The sequence below is a fragment of the Hyperolius riggenbachi genome, chromosome 6 (assembly GCF_040937935.1).
Source record: "Hyperolius riggenbachi isolate aHypRig1 chromosome 6, aHypRig1.pri, whole genome shotgun sequence".
NCBI lineage: Eukaryota > Metazoa > Chordata > Amphibia > Anura > Hyperoliidae > Hyperolius > Hyperolius riggenbachi.
Genome location: NC_090651.1, coordinates 140,680,920 through 140,704,715, shown reverse-complemented (window position 1 = coordinate 140,704,715; position 23,796 = coordinate 140,680,920). Strand labels below are relative to the sequence as shown.

Genomic DNA, 23,796 nt, shown 5'->3' with positions numbered 1-23,796 from the left:
ATCAAGCGTGTCCAAAATTCTAAAATTGCACATTACCATTAACTTCCATTCCTTCTGGTGCTGTGCACAGTGAAATATAATGCACTGCAGCTTCTGCGTCAGCTAGAGCACTTCCGGTGCATCGCATTGCAAGAAGTGTAACAGTTGAGATTCAGTCCTGTGTCTCACAATATACTTTTGGACACTGGTTAACTGTAGTGCTGAATGACACATTCACCTTTTAGGTGGTGATAGCTAATAAAAAAAATGAAATTATGCAGCAGTTTGTGCTCACTGCCAGTGTAAGTCCCGCTCAGTAAAAGTGGCACAGCAGCTAAGTGGTTAGCAAGGGCTCTGCAGTCCTAGGTTCCTAGCAGGTCTGATTCTTGGCCTGAACAATATCTGAATAGAGTTTTTTTTACATTTTTCTGACATTTGTAGGGTTTCTCTCCATGTTTCAAAAACATAACTTACTTGGTTTCCATGGAAATTTGTCCTGAAACTATGGTAAGGAGAATACATTAGGACTACGGAGAATTGTTTTGTAAGTGTCACTATAAATATATAATAATAACAACAAGAGGCTGATCATCTATCTGTCAATTACAGTTGCTGTTTGTATTAGTAGAGATGTATTTCTGTGTCGGAATGCCAGATTACATACTGTTTTAAATATCACATGACCCAAATAGGGATGAGCATGAGAAACTTTCAAGTTCGTATCGCAGTGAATTTGCCCCAATCTTACTTATGGTGGCCATACATGGTACAATAAAAACGTTCGATTATCCCGTTTATTCTATCTAAATGATCGAATCGAATGAAAGTTGATCAAAAAATTTGAACGATTATCCCGTTTTTTCCAGAAAAATCAGATCGGACATGCTGGAAAAAATCTTTATATTCGATCTAACGGAATAACCGAACTAAATTAACTAATCGAAATTCTTTTTTTAAATTGTACCATGTATGGCCACTTTTATGGTGGCCATACATGGTACAATAATAACTTTCGATTATCCCGTTTATTCGATCTAAATGATCGAATCGAATAAAAGTTGAAAATATTTTTTTTTTCGATCAAGAAATTTGAACGATTATCCCGTTTTTTCGAGAAAAATCAGATCGGACATGCTGGAAAAATCTTTATATTCGATCTATCGGAATAATTGAACTAAATTATCTAGTTGAAAAAAATGAAAAATTGTACCATGTATGGCCACCTTTAGGGAGATTCTCAAAAAATCAGCAACCATTTTTGCCATGTGATTTCATTAGGCGAGTACGATCAATAATTATGCCTTATAGACTTTAGCACAATCTTTTGATCAATGTCCACCCTGACATTGATGGAAAGATGTAATTTATCAATTGTTTCACTTTGATTTACAATCATGTTGTCTAATTCAGAGTGCCAGTTTCACAAAATTGATTCGCGAGTTTCTCTTGGACCAATTGGAAATCTTGCAAACTTGCAAGGGAGGATTTTGCTTGTGTCTTAAATTGGCTAATTACAGGTGAGATAGTCAAAACCCCAGTTGACACAACAGGTTTAAAGGAAACCAAAGACGGAACAATAAAGTTTTATACATACCTGGGGCTACCTCCAGCCCTCTTCGAGCTATTTAGTCCCTCGCCATTCCCTTCCACTGCTTGCTGGCTGCCTCCGCAAACCAGCCCAGTAACTGTGGGAGTCGAAGGCTTACAACACATTAATGGCCCGGCCATGCGCGCTCCCCCATTGCGCTACCGTGGATCAGTGATGCTCATCTGAGCTAGGATATCCGAGTTACTCGGATATCCTAGCTCTTTTTTCACTATTCGAGCTCGAATAGTATTAGCTATCCGGGCTGTGCTATCCGAGCGCACCCGGATAGCAATCAGATATCCGGAGATATCCTAGCTATCCGAGCTCGGATAGCGTCACGAGCTCGGATAGCGTCCCGCCAGACGTCACCTCGAGAGTCCTCACAAGCGAATCAGAGGGCTCCCAGCCCTCTGACTGCAGCCAATCAAAGAGGGGGAGCCTGGCCAAGCCTCCCTCTATTAATAGCGGACGCCATCTTGCCTCACTCGTCCTGCTTGCGACTTACTGACTGATTGTACTGAGAGAACTGCTCCAGTGCTTTTTGTCTGTGTGCAAGTGCATTGCTATTGTTCTAAACCTAGCGTTTTTACACTCCAACACTTGATCTTCAACTGTATTGCTTTGTATTGTAGATAGATTGTATTTTAGGCAGTTTAGTTTGTGTGATTAGGGACTAGGGAGGGAGACTGTCACTGGTGCTGCTGCAGGCCTGCAGCCAGCAGCTAGGCCCTGTGCCTAGGCAAGGCAGCCTGCCCTGCTCTGTGGTCTAGTCTCTACCTTACCTGTGCTCTCAATTGTCCTACTCTACTGTACTACTACTTCTGTGTTAGATAGATTATTGTACTATTTTGTAGTTAGCAAGGCCCAGCTTTACTGCTATACCTGTCCTGCTGTATCTGCTCTCAGTAATCTAGTCACACCTGTTCTACTATTTAGCTCGATTCTTCTATTGTTTAGTTAGTACTCACTGTACTCTAGTCTGTGTTTAGGGACCGTCAGTCAGCGTCAGCTAGGGTCTTAGTGTGCGTGCGCAGTGCACATCTGCGCTGTCCACACCCTCCAGTTAGTGCTACACCCGTCCTCCTATTGTTTATATATATCACTACTTCTATTGTGTATTTGCTGAATTGTACTGTAGTCTGACACCGTCAGTCAGCGTCAGCTAGGGTCTTAGTGTGCGCAGTGTGCACTCTCTCGTTAGCGCTACACCGATCTCTGCTGTAGAGTACAGTACACCTGTCCGTCACCTCACACACCCACCACCACCAGTCCCACCCCATTAAAGTACCCCACTTGTCCCACCCGCCTTTACATACATACGTTTTTTTTTCATTTGTATAATATTAAAAATATACAATGTCTGGAACCGGCAGCCGCGGTTTGGGCAAGGGCCGCAAGGGCATCGCCAAGAGAGGAGGTCGTGGGCGTGGCAGCCGCGCCACCACCCCCATGCGCAGTTCTGCGTCTGCACCAGTGGCTATTCCGCCATTAGCCACTGGCCGAGGACGCCTTGGCCGCCCAACAGCTGGGAGTCACGCTGCAGAGACACAGCAGCAGCAGCAGCAGCGTGTGGCCCAGATGTTCCTCCCACCGCCAGGTCGTAGCCGTCCTATTGAGGAGAAGGATGCAGACGCTGTGGTGGAACTGATGGTGGATGAGCAGGCCACCATTAGCTCTGGAACCGAGTCATCCACCCCCGCCACCACTCCTGTTCACAAGAGCAGCAGCAGCCGCCCAGGGGGAGAGGATGAGGAGTGCATTTCGCCAGCCCCAGCGGGCAACACCAGCACCCTGTCACTCAGCACCTTCTTATGGACCCCAAGCACAGAGAAGGTATGGAGTGCTGTTGCGGAAGAATTGGCAGAGGAAGGAATGCTCATGGGCACTTTGGGGGATGATGCTTTGGACAGTCAGACAGTGGTGACTGTCCATCCGCCCATGCATGCAGAAGGGGAGTTTGGGGGATCCCAGCAGGATATGTTTGCGGAGGGGGAGGATGATGATGACAGGGAGCAGCACAAAGACTGGTTGCCAGGTCCTGGGAGTGGGGATGTCATCAGCTCTGAGGAGGAGGAGGATGCGTCTGCGGGCCTTGCTAAAAGGATCAGCATTGCAGGCATGGGCAGGATCACAAGTGGGCGTGGTATGCAGGCCACACAGCGTGCTGATCAGGAGACTAGTTCTGCCAGTGCCACCACCAGCCGCACCAAGAACCCCCCCCCCCTCCCCCCCCAACCACCACAGGGAGACCAGCGGCAGCAGCACCTTCCAGCTGAAGGGGCAACTTCACCTCCCCAATATGGTATTTTTTCACCCTGCCATATTTGGAGTGCAAGTATGCCACCTGCAACCAGTGCCGCAAGCAGCTCAGCAGAGGGAAGGAGCCCTCTGCGTTTGGCACCACCTCTCTGGTCAACCACCTTGCAGTGAAACACTTTCACGAGCATGAGGAGTTCGTGAAGTTGAAGGAAGCTGGCAGTGGCAGACCCGCCACCACTGCGAAGCCGTCGGCAGCAGGAGTGCGTCAGCAATGCACTGCTCCTCCTCCCTCTGCAACTCCTGCCGCCGACACTAAGGCCTGTTCTGGCAGCCAGTCCTCAGTGGCCTCCTCTGCTCCCTCCACTGCTTCCCGTGCCAGCAAAAGGTCTCGCCAGACCCTGCTCAGCGACACCTCCCAGGGGGTGGTCAGGGTTCTGCCTCGCAGCAGCCGTCGCATGCGTCAGCTGAACGGCTTGCTGGCACGGGCCATGTGCTCCCAACTCTTGCCTTATTCCCTTGTGCAGGAGGGGAGCGACATTATTTTGCACGCACGGCCATCCCTGCACTTCACCGCTCTGTGATGGCCAATGTCGGGAGAGGGCTGGAGCACGCGGTGGGTCAACGGGTCCACGTCACCATGGACTCGTGGAGCAGCCAGGTTTGGGACGGGCCGCTATCTGTCCTTCACCGTGCATTGGGTCAGCTTGGTGGAAGGGGGTGAGGAGGGGGGAGCAGCATCGGCCGGCACTGTCAGAGCAGCAGCAGCACCAACAACGCAGTGGGTGGTGCCACCATGCAGGGTCAGCGGAACAGCAGCAGGTTCCTCTGATCCGCTTCCATCCTCCGGCACACCAGCCCAAACCCCCCGCCTCAGCAGCAGCGTGAAGCCCTGCCACTGCCAAGCTCTGCTGGAATTGGTCAGCCTGGGGAAGACCAAACTGACGGCGAACCACATCCTGGCCAAACTCCGAGAGCAGGAGAGGAATTGGCTGACCCCCAGAGGCCTCAGAGTCCGAGAGGTGATGTCCGACAATGGGGCAAACCTGGTTGCTGCAATCAGCAGGGCAGACCTGACCCACATCCCCTGCCTGGCGCACGTCCTGAACCTGGTAGTCCAAAAGTTCCTGCGGACCTACCAGGGGATGGACCGACTCCTTGAGGCGGCAAGGAAGGTTGTGCGTCACTTCCGGAACTCGCCTGCAGCCGTGGCGAGCCTGGAAGAGGTGCAGAAGGAGCTGCACCTGCCACAGCACTGGCTCATGCTCGATGTTCCAACTCGCTGGAACTGCACCCTGGCGATGTTGGAGCGTCTGGTTGAACAGAGGCAGGCTGTCAGCCAGGACGTTGCACGAGCAACAGTTGCCTCCCTCACTGCAACTGGGCGTGCTGCCACCAACCTCCCGTCCATCATCTCCACGGAGGACTGGGGGCACATGCAGCAGGTGTGCTCAGTCCTGGCACACTTCCTGCAGGCCACCAACATGGTGAGCAGGGACCATGCAATGGTGTGCGAGTGGGTGCCCATGGTGTGTGTGCTGGACAGGGCCCTTTATGCACTGCTTGAAGAGGGAGCAGCAGCCTTGGACCAGCAGGAGCTGCAGGCAGCTTCACAGGCCACCTCTGAGGAGGGGGGCTCGGAGTTGGTGGAGGTCCCTGACCTTGCTGCTGATGAGGGGGAGCAGCAGAGAGCAGCTGGACTGGTGCGGGGGTGGAGAGAGGATGAGGTGGAGGGGGCAGAGGAAGAGGAGGACAGCACTCTTGGCTCTGGGGATGCCGATGATGTGCCAACACACGTGGCCAGACTCTTCCCAATGGCAGCGCACATGCTGAGGTGCCTGTGCAAGGACCCAAGGGTGATCCAGATGAAGCAGAGGGAGGACATCTGGAAGCCTTCCCTGAGCCATCCACCCCCTGTCCAGCCAGCACAGAGGCAGCAGCAGGTGCCTGCATCCACCAGCAGCAAGCGCACGCGCACCACAGACCTGCTGTCTCTGACCCAAGAGCTCTACATGAGTGTAGAGCTGCCAAGGACTAGAGAGGAGGTGCCTGCAGCAGCATCCTTCTCCAGTCACAGGCAGCGCTTGACCCGCATGGTGGCTGACTACATGGGGTCCTTCAGCGGGCTTGACAGCGTGGCCCCTGTTGATCCCATGGAGTATTGGGTCAAGCACCTGCCGATCTGGAGCGAGCTTGCACAGTACGCCCTGGAAGTGCTCTCCTGCCCCCCTTCCAGCGTACTGTCAGAGCGTTGCTTCAGTGCAGCCGGTGGAGTCGTCACTGAGAAGCGATCTCGTCTGTCTCACAAGTCTGTGGACAGACTGACATTTCTCAAAATGAACCAGGCTTGGGTGGAAGGCGAATTCATGGCCCCTGTTGTCGGCGAGAGGGGGACATGAAGTGATGACTGGCACACACACATACACCTGCTGCTGTTGTATTTCATCCTGCTGTCTGTGTCTCCACTGCCAGGGAACACATTACTAGGTGCTGCTGCCCATGCACCACCAGCTATTACACTCAAAAATAGCTGCATTCAATTTGAAAAAAAAATTGTAATTAATTTAGAGGTGTCCGGGTTGAAAACTGTGCTGTCCCAATTGTGTATTGGACACAATGTGGGCTTCACGACCGCTGTCTGGAACCTCATGCTGTGTATTTACGGCCCTGGAACCATCGCTAGGACCCAGGGCCTACTATGTCTCGCTGCCTGCCCTCCTGCCTGCTGCCAAATGCCAGTCTGCCACACACACTCATCCTCCTCACGCTGCCTGCTGCTGTATTGCCTCCTGCTGTCTGTGTGTTTCCACTGCCAGGGAACACATTACAAGGTGCTGCTGCCCATGCGCCACCAGCTATTACGCTCAACGATAGCTGCAATAATTAAAAAAAAATGGAATTAATTTAGAGGTGTCTGGGTTGAAAACTGTGCTGTCCCAATTGTGTATTGGACACAATGTGGGCTTCACGACCACTGTCTGGAACCTCATGCTGTGTATTTACGGCCCTGGAACCACCGCTAGGAACCAGGGCCTATTATGTCTCACTGCCTGCCCTCCTGCTGCCTGCTCCCAGTCTGCCACACTAATCCTCCTCACGCTGCCTGCTGTTGTATTTCTTCCTGCTGTCTGTGTCTCCACTGCCAGGGAACACATTACAAGGTGCTGCTGCCCATGCGCCACCAGCTATTACGCTCAAAAATAGCTGCCTCACTGCCTGCATTATTTTGAAAAAAAATTGTAATTATTTTAGAGGTGTCCGAGTTGAAAACTGTGCTGTCCCAATTGTGTATTGGACACAATGTGGGCTTCACGACCGCTGTCTGGAACCTCATGATGTTCATTTACGGCCCTGGAACCACCGCTAGGAACCAGGGCCTACTATGTCTCGCTGCCTGCCCTCCTGTCTGCTGCCAAATGCCAGTCTGCCACACACTTATCCTCACGCTGCCTGCTGTTATATTTCCTCCTGCTGTCTGTGTCTCCTCTCCACTGCCAGGGAACACAACACATTACAAGGTGTTGCTGCCCATGCGCCACCAGCTATTACGCTCAACAATAGCTGCAATAATTTAAAAAAAAATTGTAATTATTTTAGAGGTGTCCGGGTTGAAAACTGTGCTGTCCCAATTGTGTATTGGTCACAATGTGGGCTTCACGACCGCTGTCTGGAACCTCATGATGTTCATTTACGGCCCTTGAACCACCGCTAGAAACCAGGGCCTATTATGTCAGTCACATCACACTGCCTGACACACATTACTCATCCTCTTGTAGCTGCATTGAGCTTCTGCTGTCTGTGTACTGCTACCACTGCCAGGGAGAACCGAAGAAGAACTATTTTCTGCTGCCACCTGCCCACCCACTCTCCTACCGAGTAACGACCGACTATTACCACACACCACACTACAAATAGCTGCAAGCCTGCAACTACTTCCTCCTCCTGCTGATGTCTGTGTTTTACCACCGCCAGGGTACACAGAAAAAGGAGCTGTGGCTTGCAATGTGCCACTACCTACCTTTTATGCCATCAACACAAATATAACTATGGTGTTATTAAAATACAATATTTCCACAAATGAAGTAAAGAAAATATTACAAAAGAAAGGAAAACAAAGACACATAATATAATGATAGAGAAGAAGAGGAAGAAGAAGAAGAAGATGAAGAAGATATAGAAGAAGAAGATATAGAAGATGAAGACGATATAGAAGAAGAAGATATAGAAGAAAAATAAGCAGATGAAGAAGAAGAAGATGTAGAAGAAGAAGATATAGAAGAAGATGTAGAAGAAGAAGATATAGAAGAAGATGTAGAAGAAGAAGATGTAGAAGAAGAAGATGTAGAAGAAGATGAAGAAGAAAAAGATATAGAAGAAGATGATGAAGAAGAAGAAGAAGAAGAAGTAGAAGAAGAAGATATAGAAGAAGATGATGAAGAAGAAGAAGATATAGAAGAAGATGAAGAAGAAGAAGAAGAAGAAGAAGAAGAAGAAGAAGAAGAAGAAGAAGAAGAAGAAGAAGATATAGAAGAAGAAGATATAGAAGAAGAAGATATAGAAGAAGAAGAAGATGAAGAATATATAGAAGAAGAAGATGAAGAAGAAGAAGATGAAGAAGAAGAAGATATAGAAGAAGATGAAGAAGATATAGAAGAAGAAGATATAGAAGAAGATGAAGAAGAAGATATAGAAGAAGAAGAAGATGAAGAAGAAGAAGATATAGAAGAAGATGAAGAAGATATAGAAGAAGAAGATATAGAAGAAGATGAAGAAGAAGATATAGAAGAAGAAGAAGATATAGAAGAAGAAGAAGATATAGAAGAAGAAGAAGATATAGAAGAAGAAGAAGAAGAAGATATAGAAGAAGAAGAGGAAGAAGAAGATATAGAAGAAGAAGAAATAGCAGAAGAAGATGAAGACGACGTAAATGAAGACTTCCAACTTAATACCATTTTGGACACACCTTCTCATTGAAACACTTTTCATGAAGTTAATTTACTATTTTTGATACCTTTTTTATAACTACTACATCACCACCTAATCACTTGATGTTTTTCTTCATAAAAAAGGTGGTTTCATGCATCATTGACCTCCAAACAAGTTTTACAAGCTATTTAAGGCCAGCTCGAATATTTTACTCGAATACAGACTCGGATAGTGACGTCAGATATCCGAGGTCGAATCGGATATCCGATTACATCGGATATTGAACTTCGAGTGAATTCCAATAGTTTACTATCCGAATTCGACCAAACTCGAATAGGATAACGAGGTATCCGAGCAACACTACCGTGGCTCGCGCTCCCGTGGGCTGGAAGCGCTTTGCGTCTGTGCAGTACTACTGCCCAGGTGTAGAATGCTCCCAGCTGTGGGAGTGAGATGGGGGAGCGAGCTTGGCCGCATTGCACCAGCGCCGACTGGCCCCAACTTACTGATCTACTGGGCCTGATTGCAGAGGCAGCAGGCGACAGAAGAATGTGATGAGGGAGCGATCAGGCCAGCGGGGTTTAGAGGAAACCCCAGGTTTGTATAATTTTTTTTTCTTCATCTCTGATACACTTTAAAATAATACTGAACTGTGACACCTTCATAGCCATACAATAACTGAACTTGTCTACCAGATGGGCATTTGATATGACCAATGAGGAGGTGGTCAAGCAAGAAGCATTCTCTGGACTACTTTAGGAGCAACTTTATATTAATGTATGCCTTCCTATCTATCCCTTCCACAGTGCTTCGCAGAGCACACTACTTTCTGCACATGGGCATGTGAAACAAATCAGACAACACAGCTAAAGCTAGTAGGCACTCTTTGTTTATTTGTATACATGTAATAATTAATCCTGTGTTTATTTGCACAGTGTTCAGTTTAAACTATTAAACTGAATGTGGATAAGAGACCAAAGGAAGGCTGATCACTCTGAATGTTACTGTAACGATCGGTGTAACAGAGAGAGTCTGATTACCGGTGAACTGCAGTATCACCGAGAATACAGATTATACCCGATTATTGGTGATCTGCAGTATCACCGATAATCCGATATATATTCTAGCCTCTGGACACCTGGGGGATGAGAGTGTTTTGGTGTAACAGTAATACTTAGTATTGCACCTTAGGAGAAGGTACAGAAGCAGTAAGGAGTACTGCACAGAAGTAGGTTCCTTCCGTATGCCTAGACTCTCCCGGGGGAGGAGCTAGGCTGAGGATAGGAAGGACAGAACGTGAGTGACACCAGAGAGAGGGTGTCACTAACAGGTCTGGGAACTGCCTCTAACAGTAAGGCCAGTTCTCGAGGTCGGGCAATCCAGGTCGTTAACACACAGACAGATACGGTACAGATTCAGGAGACGGATACAGAATCCAATGAACAGGCAGGGTTTGGCAACGGAGTATCAGAATAGCGGGGTACAGAATCAAGAGGCAAATACAGAGTCCAGGAACGAGCAGAGTTTGGCAACAGGATATCAGAGATAGCAAGGTACAGAATCAGAGTTCAGCAGGATAGTCAGGCAGGCAGAAGGTCATAACAAATAATACAGTTCAATATTCCTGACGCTAAGGTGTGAGGTCCGTGATCGTCAACACCTTTTGAAACTATGCTAGAACACAGATACAGACAAGGCCTGAGTGCTACCACGTAGTGATCGCAACGACAGACACCCAGAGAATGACCAGCACCCAATATATATACACCTGTGCTCTCCAGCACCTCCCTCAAGTGCTGGACCAATGAAAGTTGCTGTGATTGTCAGCTGACCGGCCTGGTCAGCTGACCTTTCTCTGACTGCCATAAAGGTTCTGCCTCTCCGCGCGCACGCGCGTCATTCTGAACCTAGGTGGACTATCAGTCCCAGCCACACCAGTACTGCTTAGCAATGTCTCCGCTGACCCATGCGCGGGGTTGGTCGCACCGCTATCTGCACCGGTGGCTGCCTCCCTGCGCTGGGTCAAAGTGTCAGCAACAGAGCCATGCGTGCTAACCGCCGCGTTCCGCCATGCTCTCCAGGGAAACAGCCGCCTCATGCTGAGTGGAGGCGGCTGATTTTCCGCGTTTCTTTACAGTTACCTTGTGGGACTTTGTATAGTTCAACTTAAGTGTTATAGGGCCATATGCAATTCACTTTTTTACCTGAGTTTTCTCCTAGGAGATAAGTTTTCATCTTCAATTTAAAATAACTTTCCAGCACTTTTCAACTAAAAAAGTACCAAAAAGCAAGTTAAAAAGTACTACCAAAATTATTTTGAGTATTTTCTTGCTTGCTGGTGGCTTAAAAGGCATTTTATTGACAAGCTTAAAAATATCACCTAGGAGAAAACTCAGGGGAAAAAGTGAATTGCATATGGGCCATAGAATCAGAAAAGCTATAATTAAACGTGAATTGTGTATCTGTCCTAAAACATTTAACACAGTATAGAACTATTAGGAAAAAATGACTGATATAAAATTACTGTAAGGGTTGATAACTCAAACTTTCAGTTCTCTCGGAAGCTAATTGATAACATTGCCATTATGGGTGCTAAATTATCAGATTGTGTTTAAGTGTAAAACTTTTTCTGCTTTCCTATTCACTACAAATATGTGTGAAAATATGTGTGTGAAAGAGTCTAATAATGTAAAGGTATGTGCCTGCACTGGCTGGATCAGCGGGTAGTAGGGTTAAAAACCCACCCTTAACCTGCCTAGCGTTCTGGACAAGCTGAGCTCGTCCAGAATTAACAAGCTGAAAGTGTTTCTGACGAGCTCAGCTCGTCAAGCATTGCTGTCACTCACCACTGCTGTTCTGTGCGCATCAGCTGCCTCCAGGCGGCTCAGCTGGCTGCCACGAGCTCCCTCCTTGTACTGCTGCTGCTGGGGGGTCCCTCTGTCACCCTCCTGGGTTTGATGTGGCCTCCAGTCAGCTCAGCAGGCTGCTGCGGGCTCCCTCCTTCTGCTGCTGCTGCTGGGGAGTCCCTCTGTCTCCCTCCCGGGCTCGATTTGGCCAGATTGCAGCACATCTGCCACCTCCAGGCGGCTCAGTGGGCTGCAGTGGGCTCCCTCCTTCTCCCTCCTTGTATTGCTGCTGATGGGGGGTCCCTCTGTCACCCTCCCGGGCTCCCATTTGCTCTCCTCCGTGATCGGCTGGGCAGGAAAGATGGCGCTGCCCAGCCACTTCCTCTGATGTCAGCAGACTCAGAACTTCCTCTGATGCTGAGTTGGAGCCCCCCGGTGGCTGTCCCATACATTGCATAATTGGATTACATCAGTACACAAAGCTGATTGTAATCCAATCATGCCAAAGTAATTCAAAGATGTTTAGTAAACACCTGTGCACACTAAATAAAAGCCCAGAGCCGTTACACCGCTTCCTCTTTCAGAGTCCCAGTGTCCATAGCTTAGTCTGCTTGTCAGCTCTGCTTTGTGATTGCTGTGCTTTGAGTGATTTCTGCCTTTCCAGCCTTTTCCAGTCTTTGCTACATACATATTGCAGTTATATTAGTCTTTTTCAAGACGCTGTGGTCCCTGTGTGTTTGCATTTGCTGGATTTTTTTAGATTTTTTTTCCTGTCGCTGACCTTTGACCCCCGTATCCTGCTTTGGGGTCATGGCTTTGTCTTCCCGGAGGCGTTTGTGTGACCAGGAGCTGCTGGTTGAGGAGTCTACGGACAGCGAGGTTCCCGGTGACCTGTCTTCGGAGTCGGAGAGCAGTGATGGCAAAACCGAGGAGCCAGTGAGTGTCGCACACACTTGGTGTGAGCTGGAGAGCCCCACTCAAGCTCCGCCACCCAGGTTCCCCTTCACAGGGGCACCCGGGCAGAAGATCGCATGCAACCACAGTCCGCTGTCCTACCTGGAGCTATTCCTCACCGATGAGGTCATCTGCAAGATTGTGGAGGAGACCAATCGGTATGCAGCGCAGCAGCAGGAGGGTGCTTCTCTACCCAGGTTCTCTCGGAGCCGGAAGTGGGAACCTGTCACCTGTGATGATATCTGGGTGTTCCTGGGCCTCATCATCCTCCAGGGAGTTGTTGGTAAGCCGCTGCAGAAGTGGTACTGGACCACTAACAAGATCCTCAGTACCCCTTTCTTTGGATCAGTTATGTCCGAGCCCCGCTTCACCCTCATCATGAAGTACCTGCACTTCAGCAACAATGATGAGTTTGTTGAGGCCACCCACCCCGCTCCCAAGCTGAAGAAAATTTGGGAGATCTATCAACTGATTGTTGCCAATTTCAAGGCTGTGTACGTTCCGGACAGAGACATCACCATGGACGAGAGCCTCATGGCGTACAAGGGGAGACTGAGCTGGGTGCAATTTATTGCATCCAAAAGGGCACGCTTTGGGGTGAAGTCCTTTATGCTGTGTGAGGCCAAGACCGGCTACATATGGAACTCTGTGATATACACAGGTAAAGGCACACAGTTTGCACCTCAGTACAGGGAGTTTGGGTGTGCTACCTCCTCTGTACTAACTCTTATTGAGCCTTTGCTGGATCAGGGGTACTGCCTTACGACAGACAATTTTTACAGCTCCCCGGAACTATTTGAACACCTGATCCAGCATAAGACTGACGCATACGGCACGGTGAGGGCTAACCGTCGCCATATGCCATCTGCCTTTACTGCCAGGAAGCTGAAGAAGGGGGAGGTTGTTGCCTGGCAGAAGGGCAAAATGATGGCTCTGAGGTGGAGGGACAAGCGGGATGTGTGCGTCCTCAGCACTGTTCACAACGCAGAGACTGCCCGCACCACTACCAGGAGTCGACAGGAGGTTGAGAAGCCCAAAGCGGTATTGGATCACAACAAAACAATGGGGAGTGTGGACAGGGCTGATGGAGCAATGTCGTTTTATCCGGCTGTCCGCAAACAGTAGCGGAAATACTACAAAAAGATTTTTCGCCACCTGCTGGAACAATGTATGTGGAACTCTTATGTCCTGTACAAACAAAATAGTGACAGTCCTGTACCCCACCACGACTTCATCTGGAAGCTCACAGAAGCCATCTGTATCAAACACCCCCCCACCGGAGTCAGCAGCTAGACCGGGGCGCAGGGCGTCATACGTCGTAAACCTGACACGGCTTTCTGGACGCCACTTTGCTGAACATTTACCACCAACCGCCCTGAAACAAGCCCCTACAAGGAGGTGCATGGTCTGCTACAATAAAAAGGGCAAAGACGGCAAAAAAATTAGAAAGGAGACCCGTTTTTATTGCCCAGACTGTGACGTGGCACTTTGTATAATACCTTGTTTCAAGGAGTACCACACTAAGGAGGTGTTTTAGGGGTAAACCTCTAGACTGTGTGTACATTTTTCTGCCTTCATTTATTTATTTCTGTGTTTTCTTGATATTTCTGCATTGATTAAAAATTTATGCTATTTATGTTTGTCATTAATAAATTTTATTTTTGACAAGAATTTGTGTTTGACACTTTTATTATATTCATAATGTATACTAAACTCTTGCTTGACTCATTTTGGTAAGTTACAGGAAAAATGTTCTGAAAATTAATTGTAACACTTTTTGCACGGAAATCCTGGGGAATCAGAACGCCGAGGTGGTTAAATCATTAGATGCCGAAGGCGCACCCAAGATGGCTGCCTGATCCCGGAGCTCTAGCCCATCTCTGCCTACATCAAGCCGCACACCGCATCCCCTCAGCTCTCACAGCGCGGCTCTCACCAGGACAGATTCCTGACATACCTCTCTACCTCTCCACCTAATGGCCGCACGCGGATCTGCTAAGAACACCCAGCAATCGGGCACAATGGATCGCTTCCTCCGCCCTCCTGAAGCCCAAGATGGCGCCGATCAAAAAAGACATGAATTTTGTAAAAAAAAAAATGACTTTTTTAACTTTCTGTGCTGACATTTTTCAAATACAGTAAAATTTCCTATACATTTGAGCACAAAAGTTATTCTGCTACATGTCTTTGATAAAAAAAAAAAAAACATTCAGTGTATTTTTATTGGATTGGGTAAAAGTTATAGTGTTTACAAACTATGGTGCCAAAAGTGAATTTTCCCATTTTGAAGTACCGTATATACTCGCATATAAGCCGACCCGCATGTAAGCCGACCCCCCAGCTTTTCCCTGAAAAAACAGGGAAAAATGATTGACCGCCATATAAGCCGGGGGTAGGAAATTCTGGATTGGTGCAGCCCCCCAGTGTGTCCCAGTATAGCTAGTATAGTGCCCAGTATAGGTAGGTAGTGTCCAGTATAGCTAGTATAGTGCCCAGTATAGCTAGTAAAGTGCCCAGTATAGCCAGTATAGTGCCCAGTATAGCGCCCAGTATGGGTAGGTAGTGCCTCAGTTTAGCTAGTATAGTGCCCAGTTTAGCTAGTATAGTGCCCCAGTATGGCTAGTAAAGTGCCCAGTTTAGCCAGTATAGTGCCCAGTTTAGCCAGTATAGTGCCCAGTTTAGCCAGTATAGTGCCCAGTTTAGCTAGTATAGTGCCCAGTTTAGCCAGTATAGTGCCCAGTTTAGCCAGTATAGTGCCCAGTTTAGCTAGTATAGTGCCCAGTTTAGCCAGTATAGTGCCCAGTTTAGCCAGTATAGTGCCCAGTTTAGCTAGTATAGTGCCCCAGTATGGCTAGTAAAGTGCCCAGTTTAGCCAGTATAGTGCCCAGTTTAGCTAGTATAGTGCCCAGTTTAGCTAGTATAGTGCCCAGTTTAGCTAGTATAGTGCCCCAGTATGGCTAGTATAGTGCCCAGTTTAGCCAGTATAGTGCCCAGTTTAGCCAGTATAGTGCCCAGTTTAGCTAGTATAGTGCCCAGTTTAGCCAGTATAGTGCCCAGTTTAGCTAGTATAGTGCCCAGTTTAGCTAGTTTAGTGCCCAGTTTAGCTAGTTTAGTGCCCAGTTTAGCCAGTATAGTGCCCAGCATAGGTAGGTAGGTAGGTAGTGCCCCCCCCCCGCTCCCCCCTCCCCCCACGGCCGCCGCTGCTATTACCTGCTTAGGCAGCGGCCGCTTCCTAATCCGCGTTCCTCTTCTTAACTTCCAGCGTGTATCACAGCAGTGCGCCCGGCGCTGCTGCTGTGACGATGCAGAGTGCAGGAAAGAGCGCGGCTCCCTATAGCGGCGATCTGTATCGCTGTTACCAAGGGAACCGCTCTTTCCTGCCCCTGCATCGTCACAGCAGCAGCGCCGGGCGTGCTGCTGTGATACACGCTGAAAAGTTTCAGAAGAGGAACGCAGATTAGGAAGCGGCCGCTGCCTAAGCAGGTAATAGCAGCGGCGGCCGCGGGGGGAGCGGGGAGGGGGGGAGCGGGGCGCGGACCACCCACCACCCACCACTAGACCACCAGGGAAGACTCGCATACAAGCCGACCCCCCAACTTTTGACCCCCTTTTTGGGGGTCAAAAATTCGGCTTGTATGCGAGTATATACGGTATCTCTGACTTTCTGACCACCTGACATGTTTCATGAGGGGCTAGAATTCCAGGATAGTATAAATACCCCCCAAATGACCCCATTTTGGAAAGAAGACATCCCAAAGTATTCAGTGAGAGGCATGGTGAGTTCATAGAAGATTTTATTTTTTTTGTCACAAGTTAGCGGAAAATGACACTTTGTGACAAAAAAAAAAAGTTTCCATTTCTTCTAACTTGCGACAAAAAAATGAAATCTGCCACGGACTCACTATGCTCCTTTGAATACCTTGAAGTGTCTACTTTCCAAAATGGGGTCATTTGTGGGGTGTGTTCACTGTCCTGGCATTTTGGGGGTGCCTAATTGTAAGCACCCCTGTAAAGCCTAAAGATGCTCATTGGACTTTGGGCCCCTTAGCGCAGTTAGGCTGCAAAAAAGTGCCACACATGTGGTATTGCCGTACTCAGGAGAAGTAGTATAATGTGTTTTGTGGTGTATTTTTACACATACAGATGCTGGGTGGGAGAAATATCTCTGTAAATGACAATTGTTTGATTTTTTTTTACACACAATTGTCCATTTACAGAGAGATTTCTCCCACCCAGCATGTGTATGTATAAAAATACACCCCAAAACACATACTACTTCTTCTGAGTACGGCGATACCACATGTGTGACACTTTTTTGCAACCTAGGTGCGCTAAGGGGCCTAACGTCCTATTCACAGGTCATTTTGAGGCATTTGGATTCTAGACTACTCCTCACGGTTTAGGGCCCCTAAAATGCCAGGGCAGTATAGGAACCCCACAAGTGACCCCATTTTAGAAAGAAGATACCCCAAGGTATTCCGTTAGGAGTATGGTGAATTCATAGAAAATTTTTTTTTTTGTCACAAGTTAGCGGAAATTGATTTTAATTGTGTTTTTTCACAAAGTGTCATTTTCCTCTAACTTGTGACAAAAAATAAAATCTTCTATGAACTCACCATACTCCTAACGGAATACCTTGGGGTGTCTTCTTTCTAAAATGGGGTCATTTGTGGGGTTCCTATACTGCCCTGGCATTTTAGGGGCCCTAAACCATGCGGAGTAGTCTTGAAACCAAATGTCGCAAAATGACCTGTGAAATCCTAAAGGTACTCATTGGACTTTGGGCCCCTTAGCGCACTTAGGGTGCAAAAAAATGCCACACATGTGGTACCGCCGTACTCAGGAGAAGTAGTATAATGTGTTTTGTGGTGTATTTTTACACATACAGATGCTGGGTGGGAGAAATATCTCTGTAAATGACAATTGTTTGATTTTTTTTACACACAATTGTCCATTTACGAAGAGATTTCTCCCACCCAGCATGAGTATGTATAAAAATACACCCCAAAACACATTATACTACTTCTTCTGAGTATGGCGATACCACATGTGTGACACTTTTTTGCAACCTAGGTGCGCTAAGGAGCCTAACGTCCTATTCACAGGTCATTTTGAGGCATTTGGATTCTAGACTACTCCTCACGGTTTAGGGCCCCTAAAATGCCAGGGCAGTATAGGAACCCCACAAGTGACCCCATTTTAGAAAGAAGACACCCCAAGGTATTCCGTTAGATGTACGGTGAGTTCATAGAAGATTTTATTTTTTGTCACAAGTTAGTGAAAAATGACACTTTGTGAAAAAAACAATAAAAATCAATTTCCGCTAACTGTTGACAAAAAATAAAATCTTCTATGAACTCGTCATACACCTAACAGAACAGAATACCTTGGGGTGTCTTTTTTCTAAATTGGGGTCACTTGTGGGGTTCCTATACTGCCCTGGCATTTTACGGGCCCAAAACCGTGAGTAGTCGGGAAACCAAATTTCTCAAAATGACTGTTCAGGGGTATAAGCATCTGCAAATTTTGATGACAGGTGGTCTATGAGGGGGCAAATTTTGTGGAACCGGTCATAAGCAGGGTGGCCTCTTAGATGACAGGTTGTATTGGGCCTGAGCTGATGGACAGGAGTGCCAGGGGGGTGACAGGAGGTGATTGATGGGTATCTCAGGGGGTGGTTAGAGGGGAAAATAGATGCAATCAATGCACTGGGGAGGTGATCGGAAGGGGGTCTGAGGGTTTGGCCGAGTGATCAGGAGCCCACATGGGGCAAATTAGGGCCTGATCTGATGGGTAGGTGTGCTAGGGGGTGACAGGTGGTGACAGGAAGTAATTGATGGGTGTCTCAAGGTGTGATTAGAGGGGGGAAATAGATGCAAGCAATGCAGTGGCGAGGTGATCAGGGCTGGGGTCTAAGGGCGTTCTGAGGGTGTGGGCGGGTGATTGGGTGCCCTAGGGGCAGATTAGGGTCTAATCTGATGGGTATCAGTGACAGGGGCTGATTGATGGGTGATCAGTGGGTGATTAGATGGCAGAACAGATGTAAACAATGCACTTTGGAGGTGATCTAAGGGTAGGTCTGGGGCAATCTGATGGTGTGGGTGGGTGATCAGATTGCTCGCAAGGGGCAGGTTAGGGGCTGATTGATGGGTGGCAGTGACAGAGGGTGATTGATGGGTGGCAGTGACAGGGGGTGATTGATGGGTGATTGATAGGTGATTGACAGGTGATCAGTGGGTTATTACAGGGAAGAACAGATGTAAATATTGCACTGGCGAATTGATAAGGGGGGGGTCTGAGGGCAATCTGAGTGTGTGGGGCGGGTGATTGGGTGCCCGCAAGGGGCAGATTAGGGTCTATTCTGATGGGTAACAGTGACAGGTGGTGATAGGGGGTGATTGATGGGTAATTAGTGGGTGTTAAGAGGAGAGAACAGATGTAACCAATGCACTTGGGAGGTGATCTGACGGCGGGTCTGCGGGCGATCTGATGGTGTGGGTGGGTGATTAGATTGCCCGCAAGGGGCAGGTTAGGGGCTGATTGATGGGTGGCAGTGACAGGGGGTGATTGATGGGTGATTGAAAGGTGATCAGTGGGTTATTACAGGGAAGAACAAATGTAAATAATGCACTGGCGAATTGATAAGGGGGGTCTGAGGGCAATCTGAGCGTGTGGGCAGGTTATTAGGGTCTGATCTGATGGGTAACAGTGACAGGTGGTGATAGGGGGTTATTGATGGGTAATTAGTGGGTGTTTAGAGGAGAGAACAGATGTAAACAATGCACTTGGGAGGTGATCTGACGGCGGGTCTGCGGGTGATTTGATGGTGTGGGTGGGTGATCAGATTGCCCGCAAGTGGCAGGTTAGGGGCTGATTGATGGGTGGCAGTGACAAGGGGTGATTGATGGGTGATTGACAGGTGATTGACAGTTGATTGACAGGTGATCAGTGGGTTATTACAGGGAAGAACAGATGTAAATAATGCACTGGTGAATTGATAATGGGGGGTCTGAGGGCAATCTGAGCATGTGGGCGGGTGTTTGGGTGCCCGCAAGGGGCATATTAGGGTCTGATATGATGAGTAACACTGCACTTGGGAGGTGATCTGATGTCGGATCTGCGGGCGATCTATTGGTGTGGGTGGGTGATCAGATTGCCCGCAAGGGGCAGGTTAGGGGCTGATTGATGGGTGGCAGTGACAGGGGGAGATTGATGGGTGGCAGTGACAGTTAGTGATTGATGGGTGGCAGTGACAGGGGGTGATTGGTGATTGACAGGTGTTCAGTGGGTTATTACAGGGAAGAACAGATGTAAATAATGCACTGGCGAATTGATAAGGGGGGTCTGAAGGCAATCTGAGCGTGTGGGCGGGTGATTGGGTGCCCGCAAGGGGCAGATTAGGGTCTAATCTGATAGGTAACAGTGACAGGTGGTGATAGGGGGTGATTGATGGGTAATTAGTGGGTGTTTAGGGTAGAGAACAGATGTAAACACTGCACTTGGGAGGTGATCTGATGTCAGATCTGCGGGCGATCTATTGGTGTGGGTGGGTGATCAGATTGCCCGCAAGGGGCGGGTTAGGGGCTGATTGATGGGTGGCAGTGACAGGGGGTGATTGATGGGTGGCAGTGACAGGGGGTGATTGACAGGTGATCAGTGGGTTATTACAGGGAAGAACAGATGTAAATATTGCACTGGCGAATTGATAAGGGGGGGTGTGAGGCCAATCTGAGCGTGTAGGCGGGTGATTGGGTGCCCGCAAGGGGCAGATTAGGGTCTGATCTGATAGGTAACAGTGACAGGTGGTGATAGGGGGTGATTGATGGGTAATTAGTGGGTGTTTAGAGGAGAGAACAGATGTAAACACTGCACTTGGGAGGTGATCTGATGTCGGATCTGCGGGCGATCTATTGGTGTGGGTGGGTGATCAGATTGCCCGCAAGGGGCAGGTTAGGGGCTGATTGATGGGTGGCAGTGACAGGGGGTGATTGATGGGTGGCAGTGACAGGGGGTGATTGGTGATTGACAGGTGATCAGTGGGTTATTACAGGGAAGAACAGATGTAAATAATGCACTGGCGAATTGATAAGGGGGGTCTGAAGGCAATCTGAGCGTGTGGGCGGGTGATTGGGTGCTCGCAAGGGGCAGATTAGGGTCTAATCTGATGGGTAACAGTGACAGGTGGTGATAGGGGGTGATTGATGGGTAATTAGTGGGTGTATAGGGTAGATAACAGATGTAAACACTGCACTTGGGAGGTGATCTGATGTCGGATCTGCGGGCGATCTATTGGTGTGGGTGGGTGATCAGATTGCCCGCAAGGGGCAGGTTAGGGACTGATTGATGGGTGGCAGTGACAGGGGGTAATTGATGGGTGATTGACAGGTGATCAGTGGGTTATTACAGGGAAGAACAGATGTAAATATTGCACTGGCGAATTGATAAGGGGGGGTCTGAGGGCAATCTGAGCGTGTAGACGGGTGATTGGGTGCCCGCAAGGGGCAGATTAGGGTCTGATCTGATGGGTAACAGTGACAGGTGGTGACAGGGGGTGATTGATGGGTGATTGATGGGTAATTAGTGGGTGTTTAGAGTAGAGAACAGATGTAAACACTGCACTTGGGAGGTGATCTGATGTCGGATCTGTGGGCGATCTATTGGTGAGGGTGGGTGATCAGATTGCCCACAAGGGGCAGGTTAGGGGCTGATTGATGGGTGGCAGTGACAGGGGGTGATTGACAGGTGATTGGCAGGTGATTAGCAGGTGATCAGGGGGGATAGATGCATACAGTACACAGGGGGGGGGGTCTGGGGGAGAATCTAAGGGGTGGGGGGGGTGATCAGGATGGAGCAGGGGGCAGTTTAGGGTTAAAAAAAATAGTGTTGACAGATAGTGACAGGGAGTGATTGATGGGTGATTAGGGGGGTGATTGGGTGCAAACAGGGGTCTGGGGGGTGGGCAGGGGGGGTCTGAGGGGTGCTGTGGGTGATCAGAGGGAAGGGGGGGCAGGATCAGTGTGCTTGGTGCAGAATAGGGTGGCTGCAGCCTGCCCTGGTGGTCCCTCGGACACTGGGACCACCAGGGCAGGAGGCAGCCAGTATAATAGGCTTTGTATACATTACAAAGCCTATTATACAAAGTACATGCGGCGATCCGGGTGCTAGTAACCCGCCGGCGCTTCCGAACGGCCAGCGGGTTACAGCGCGAGGGGGGCGGAGCCAGTTGCCGGCGGCTGATCACGTCACGAATGACGCGATCGCTGCATTACCACGCCCGCAGCCGCCCCCGCCGATGGGCATATTGCAACTGCAGCTCTGGGCCTCTGATAAGACGCAATGGCAGCGCAGTGCAATGTTGCGCTGCTCTTGCATTAACAAACATTCAGACAGATACAAGACAGACTGAAATGTAGAGGTGTAGCGAACGGTTCGCCGGCGAACGGTTCCAGGCGAACTTCGGGGGTTCGCGTTCGCCTGCACCAGGCAAACTTTTGCGGAAGTTCGATTTGCCCCATAATGCACTATGAGGGTCAACTTTGACCCTCTGCATCACAGTCAGCAGGCACATTGTAGCCATTCAGGCTACACTAAGCCCTGGAGCCCCACCCCCCCTTATATAAGGCAGCCTCCGGCGGCCATTACAGTCATTCGTCTGCCTGCTATTAGACAGACTAGGGAGAGCTGCTGCAGACTTGTTCTTCTAGGGACAGATTAGTTAGGTTCTTGGCTGCTTAGCTTGCTCCTGGCTGATAGTTATAGGTTTTATAGCACCCCTCAATAGCTCTTGTCAGAGCTCATCCTGTACTTTTTTTTTTTCTGTGTGTCAAACTGACACTTTTGTTGCATGCACAGCATTGCTAATTGATAGTGTGTGTGCCACTGCCAGCAGCCCAGCACATTCAGTGACTACCTGTGTGTGTGACAGGGAGCTGCACATTGTACTACCCAGTACTGCATATACCCCAGTACCTGTTGTGTATACTTAACCCACCTCATCACTGCATATACCTAGCGTTGTGTTGAGTGAACCCAGCTCACTGCATCTAACTAGCTGTTGTGTTGAGTGAGAACCCACCTGGCCACCTCACTGCATCTAACTACCTGTTGTGTCGAGTGAGAACCCAGCTCACTGCATCTAACTACCTGTTGTGTTGAGTGATAACCCACCTCACTGCATCTTAAGTACCTTTACTGTTCAGTGAACCCAGCTTACTGCATCTAACTACCCAGTATCTGTTGTGTATACTTAACCCACCTCATCACTGCATATACCTAGCGTTGTGTTGAGTGAACCCAGAGCTCACTGCATCTAACTAGCTGTTGTGTTGAGTAAGAACCCACCTGGCCACCTTACTGCATCTAACTACCTGTTGTGTTGAGTGAGAACCCACCTCACTGCATCTTAAGTACCTTTACTGTTCAGTGAACCCAGCTCACTGCATCTAACTACCCAGTACCTGTTGTGTATACTTAACCCACCTCATCACTGCATATACCTAGCGTTGTGTTGAGTGAACCCAGAGCTCACTGCATCTAACTAGCTGTTGTGTTGAGTGAGAACCCACCTGGCCACCTCACTGCATCTAACTACCTGTTGTGTTGAGTGAGAACCCACCTCACTGCATCTTAAGTACCTTTACTGTTCAGTGAACCCAGCTCACTGCATCTAACTACCCAGTACCTGTTGTGTATACTTAACCCACCTCATCACTGCATATACCTAGCGTTGTGTTGAGTGAACCCAGCTCACTGCATCTAACTAGCTGTTGTGTTGAGTGAGAACCCACCTGGCCACCTCACTGCATCTACCTGTTGTGTTGAGTGAGAACCCACCTCACTGCATATAGCTAGCATCCCCCCAAGATGGACAAAATGGACAAACCAGGTAGAGAAAGAGGTAGAGGCAGACCCAGAGGAAGGCCACCAGGCACCGGCAGGTCTGTGTGAGGTGGTGTTGCTCTGATTTCGTGCGGACCTGCCCCAAAATACAGTGCTCAGAAGAAGGCACGTGCCATCACTTCCCAAAATCGTGAGGAGATGCTTGAGTATTTAACACAGAACACCTCATCTCCCGCAGCCACCAGCGCTACAACAAGCACCACATCTGCTGCATTTGACACTTCGCAGGAGTTATTTGGTGGTGGTGGTGAAATAACTGATTCCCAGCCACTACTGTCACAACAACAAGAAGGCGCAGGTACACCACCTCATACGTCTGAGTTAGGTGGCGATAGTATGGACTTAACG

The 23,796-nt window shown here is 48.8% G+C and overlaps 1 protein-coding gene across 1 annotated transcript; it reads left to right on the top strand.

Moving 5' to 3' along the window:
- Positions 1–12,405: 12,405 nt before the first annotated feature.
- On the top strand, positions 12,406–13,674 carry LOC137522075 (piggyBac transposable element-derived protein 4-like). Its single transcript, XM_068242102.1, has one exon. The coding sequence runs from the start codon at positions 12,406–12,408 to the stop codon at positions 13,672–13,674; it is 1,269 nt and encodes a 422-aa protein (XP_068098203.1).
- Positions 13,675–23,796: the final 10,122 nt, after the last annotated feature.